Here is a 6,000-nt window from a genome sequence, read left to right on the forward strand (position 1 = left end):
AAACCATGGATGTTATACACAGTTTAAGAGACACTCAAACAAGATGAATAGGGGTTACTTTAACCTCCCAACCTCGATTCGTGACAAATATCAATTTTATTTTTGATGGCCATATTGATTTACAGACATGGGTGAACTTTTCTTAATCTTGACTAAGAGGTGTGCATAAAACAAATCACAATTGAAATTTCAGTAGGCAGTCGGGCTAGGGACGTTTTAGAATCTTTAGCCTGACTAATTTTTTTACCACAGTCTAGCGTGCAGGCAGCTAATTTCAGCAACACACAATACAATATCCTACAATATCAACAGTATGGTACTATCTCATTATAATCTTTACTCTGATCATTATGGTCAGTTACCATGGTTAAGGTCGAAACAGGATATATTTTAACTGATGAAGAAGAATCATTTTTAGAAAGCTCAGCTGAGATTCCCTGAAGAACTCAATCAGAACATCAACACTTTATATTTTCCCTAATCCACAAAAACAATCTGCTACTGACTTGCCATCTACCTAATGGTAAAAGTGGTGGTCAACAAGGAAATGTCACTAGTCCTTCCTGAATTCTACTGGTCGCAGACAAGTGGACTTTGTTGATGTTGAACCATGACAAATAATTAATTTGTCATCACCACATTAGATCTAAAATTAATCATCAGCCATCGGTCTTATGAAAGCTACCGTATTTGACATTAACAGTGCCCAGTCCATACAAACCCCCCTTGAGCATTGCCTTAGAAATAGGAACAAGTCATGTAATCATCTCGAAAGCATGTTTCCTAATGAAACAATGAGGATCATTAATCAAACTGGGTCCATCCCTGCATAAATGCATCAGTCTTCCTAAGTGCATAACAGAGTTGATGCATCACCCACAGGCAAGCATTGAATTATCACAGAGAAAGTATGTAATGGCTTCATGTTGTCAAAGGCTCTCACTGTACTCATTTTTAATTTAATCAAAAGAGCTACAGGGAAACTTAATACACTAACAGTGTTTGAAAATAGAGGAAAAAAGTGTCCTTGTCATAACACTAAGGTTAAGAATTGATTATCTAAGGGCTCTAACTCTAAGATCAAAATGCCATAACCAAGTTCAAATGTACCACTCGGGTACCCAACCCCCTATTACCTGACCCTACCCGGGTACCTGCTGTAGGTCTCAAGATTTGGGTACAAAATGTCTGATTGGGAATTCTTTTACTGGTTACCTGGCACAAATCATTCAGATACATGTATAAAACGATCTGATCATGCATACACTGAAGTTGACTGCAGCTTTATCTTTACTCGAACATGTATTATTCAGAAGGAATGTTTGCAGTCAGAAAGATATACAATAATTAGCAACCTGTAGTGTAACCATGGAGATTATTGTTATTGTCATTAAACAATCTATCAGGTGACAAACCATGGGCAGGGAAGGCCTGATAGATTATGTCAATCTCTGGATTGTCTGCCCTGACTCTAATATTTACAATCTGCTGTCAAATAGCTGTAATATTGTGCTAACTAAAACTAAATACTTCACATAAGCACTGCTTATTTTATCGTGTGTATATGTTACAGTCAATGTGATAAATCAGTGTTAGAAATTGGCACTAGTCCTGTAGTCCTTGCCCAACTGACCCATAGTTAAGGCATCATAAGAACTAGTAGAATTTTTTCATTTGTAAGGGTTTTGCTATAAGTTATCACCATAAGGACTAGTGGACTAAAAATGTTACTTTCTAAATTGTCCCTTAGGCAATTTATTAAATGCTTAAATATTTAGTTATTTCACAAATTGCCCCAAAAATCTGTTCACTTATTTTATTGTGATAATGAATTCCAAACATTTTGATGTTTAATTTTATCACCCTGTGACTGAAAATGATAGGATTAAAATAAAACGAATGTCAAAGTACATTCCTATATATTTTGGCTTCTAATCCCAGCATATTTAGTCTGTTGTGATGTTTTTAAGCACTTTGGTTGGTTGGTTTAGTTTGTTGTTTAACGCCGCACTCAGCAATATTCCAGCTATATGATGGTGGTCTGTAAATAATCGTGTCTGGACCAGACAATCAAGTGACTGACATCATGAACATCGATTCATGCAATTGGGACTGATGACATGCATCAACCAAGTCAGCAAGTTTGACCACTCAATCCTGTTAGTCGCCTTTTACGACAAGTATAGTCGCCTTTTACAGCAAGCATGGGTTGCTGAAGACCTATTCTACCCCAGATCATGTTGGTTTCAAATCCTGGTTCACCCCAATTATGTTTCTAGGTTTGTCAGCACCATATCCATGCTCGTGGGTTTCACCAAAGTGGTAAACGTCTGAGATCTGCATCACTTCAGGCTTTCCTCCAACATTAAACAGACACGCCGTGTTTATAACAGTAAAACTGTTAAAAGAAGTGTTAAACCAAACTCACTCACTTACCCATATCAAAGAACTTCCCTAGAGCTACAAGAATGATTCTGTTCAATGCTACAGCAAATGAATGAAAACAAAATGCACATATTGTAACTACAACCGAAGTCATAAGTATAATATTAGGCGGTTATCCGTAAATATCCACATAAAGGAACAATATGCCATACCTCTGCATCTGTAGAAAGAGACTTGTTCGATGTCACATGTCTTTGTAACAATCTAATATTTTAAAATACATACAGTGAATCGGATATTAAAACTTGTGTTTGTTTCTCAACTTGTTTCAGGCGTTTCACATAGGTCTCATGATATCCACGGAAAATCCATTGGGTTATATAACAATGAGCAATCGATCAACGCATTATCGGCTAATCCTTTGAACAAAGTATGGAGTTTTTACAACAGCACTCAGATACAGGTGTATTCCATCAACTTTCCGCCTGTGCAAGCAAATCGACTCACTGCAGCGTATGAGCCCGAGAGGGCAGTATCAGACAGCCAGTAGAAGCTAGAGATTAGTGCGCCTTATATAAACTCTTCATCAGCTATAATCTCATCCGCTGGGAAAATTGATTAACTGACATCGGGCACCCTTAGGGTAACATTACCATTTATACAACCCATCACCTGTAGGTACATAAACTGACATCAAAGGAAGTGCAGACAGGTACTTGCATCACCTGGTGGTAATTAGCTTTAAGCACCATGATTAATGCAATACTTTATCCATTAAGCTCCATGGGATAATGAGTTTATGATGTGCAGTAAATTCAAGCGCTTAAAGACTCAATTTCCAATTAAATGATCCTGCATTCATACAGAAACATAACAAGACAATTAAACAGCTGAGACTTTCCGGGAAAGATTGGAAAGATATCATGATAGTTGATTGTACGGTATAGAAAGCAATAACTCGCATCATTGTAATGATGCTGTCTTATGTAAACACTGACATGTAATTGAGGACAAAAGTCATTTATAAAACCGCTGTTCTCGCCAATATTTGCGAATGAAACCTATCTACTCAGGGTTTTTGTCATTGAATGTAGCTTGACAGTGGAGTTTGTGCACAGAGCCCTTGACAATGACAGCCATCAAACAAATACCAAGTAAACACTTTTATGTGTAAAAAATAGTGACAATCAATACAAAACACATCCATTGATTGATCTTATCTGTCTGTAAATTAGTAGGGCATGACATGTGTGCAGGTGTACAGAATATCTTCCACCATATTCCACCACGCTAAAATAACAGGTGACTTGAAATAAATGCTATCATAGTAAATGTCATCTTTAGTTTCCAAAGTTGATGAAAATTACATGTTGAAATGTGTCCCCTATTCAAGTCTATGTCCATTTTTTGATGTTGAGGAACTGGATTGATATTCAGTTTTGAGGTTCATACTAAACCATACAAATGCAAGTGGGCTCATTTTTCTTGAAATTAAGGTATTATTTCGTGCCCCATTTGGGTATTATCATTTTTATTTTGAAGATATATATTTTTAACTAAGATAATTTATTTCTGGGATGTGTCAGTCTAAATGTCACATGCTGCTATATTAGTAGCCTCAATCAAACATGGCGGATTGGTATCAAGTATTCTGTAGGTGCACCTACATCTGGTTTGTCAAAAGGTAGGCCATAGAAGGCCTGACACATTTTGACAGGAATTTTAAAAACCCTTTCGAAAAATATTGAGAGCAACGTAAGGTTAACAATGTGCTTTGTGTGACAAGCTAGACAATATGTAAATTTAGATACATAAACCTTGTCGTGAGAAGCTGTTTTGCAAAGACACAAGTTAACTTATTTCCTATGTTAGTACCGATGAACAAATTTCATCACGCTCTGGCATTAGTCACAACCCCAGGAGAGAGAGATTATTTTTAGCTCCTGAACACTGTGAGTCTGCAGTGAACAAAGATGACTCGATGTGAAGGCATGTATACATTTTGAGAGAGGGTTGAACTAGGGGCCACAGGCATGGAAAGCCTGTTAGCGTTACACAACATAGACAGCTGCGTGACCTGTCTCCATTACTAATGTGCCAGATGCTATACAAACCCTCTCTCACTTTCTTTGTCCAGACATTTTGACGGACGTAAACAATGACTGGACACTTGCCAAGAATGACAATAACAAAATATAAAACAAGTTATAAATGGTTGCATAATGGATGTATCGTCATATAAAATAGGAATATCAGCTGTTTGTCTTTAACATGGATTCCAGATGACGGGAAGTTTGGAGTAGAATCGCTCTAGTGATCAGTTCGCACTTGTCCGTTGTCAGCTGTTTGTTGACAAATGGAAAATCCTATGTCAGGGACGCATACTTACGAAAGACAGGTTCTGGGGTTGCGGAATCGTCTCCAGCGGCTCGCCAACATCCTTCGACAATGATCTGAGAGGGTGTTAGGGATATGACATGACTCTTATTGTCTATATCAACTGGTGACTGTAAGATCACAACATCGTTGGCAGCCATCATCGGAATACTTCTACTAGTTTCTTGACAACTGCCCTCAACTACAAAACGGTCGTGAATCGATTGAGCGTCCCATTGAAACTCCACGCACGGCTCGCGTCTCTCAGTGAGTGAACAGTATGAGAACTGCGTTCGCCGTCACGCACAGTAAGGAGTCTACGCTGGAGCTCGAGGACATCGCAATAACACAAACCTCACGATCCAGACTCATCAGCACATATCCTACCAAATGCTTTTGTATACGAAAACTACGTATGGGACAGATAGCAGAGCTTTGATATGAAACATCATGCCTAAATTAGGAAATTTTTTCAACGTGAATTATGTCCCGTTTACGAATATGTATAGTGTGTAGACTGGGCCTAATTCGAATGCTCAATTTAAGCCAAGGTGAGTTAGGGTATCATACTATGGACAAGGTCTTGGTTATTTCACCCTTTCTCTGATGATGATGATGATGATCACCACCACCACCACCACCATCATCATCATCATCATCAACCACATCATCATTAATATTATGTGATGCTGCTGCTGCTGCTGCTGATGATGATGATGGTGATGAAAAAATACGTGCACATATATACACAGAGTCCTCTTCAATATAATAATGTCAGTACACAGGCATTAAAAATGATACTAATGTTTTAAAAATGTACCGTATTTAACAGAGACGCAACAATTTTAAAAGTCCCTTATTTATAAGACAGACTCGTGCCAAATGACAGTTCCAGCAGGATTGTTGTTTCATGTGGCTGAAAAACACTTTGTCTGCTAATTCACATTTTATGCATTAGATCGATCTCGCAGCTGACGATTGCCCTAATTAGTCATTATGATAATATAACAATTATACAAAGAGACTATCACCCAGTTATCACAAGGTCTACACCGATATATCAAGGCATAAATCACGCCACGCGTTTGTAATATATTGAAACACATTATATTGAACAAATATTACTTGATGGCGAGTCACAATGGATAAAACTTTAAAAAGATCATTATATTTAATTTATCTCTCATACTATGGTAAATACCACCATTGGATATTTTTATCAATTAATATAAACTGAAA

At 37.5% G+C, this 6,000-nt stretch overlaps 1 protein-coding gene across 1 annotated transcript in view; it reads right to left on the minus strand.

Annotated features, from left to right (window-relative positions):
• The window catches only part of LOC139445503 (ceramide kinase-like), a 28,383-nt gene extending 23,458 nt beyond the window's left edge, over positions 1-4,925 (minus strand). Inside the window, exon 1 of the mRNA XM_071226645.1 lies at positions 4,775-4,925. Within this exon, the coding sequence (XP_071082746.1) occupies positions 4,775-4,925 (151 nt within the window). The remainder of the gene's footprint in view (positions 1-4,774) is intronic.
• Between the last annotated feature and the right edge of the window lie 1,075 nt (positions 4,926-6,000).

The sequence above is a fragment of the Haliotis cracherodii genome, unplaced genomic scaffold (assembly GCF_022045235.1).
Source record: "Haliotis cracherodii isolate W230 unplaced genomic scaffold, xgHalCrac1.p SCAF_6, whole genome shotgun sequence".
Classification (NCBI taxonomy): domain Eukaryota; kingdom Metazoa; phylum Mollusca; class Gastropoda; order Lepetellida; family Haliotidae; genus Haliotis; species Haliotis cracherodii.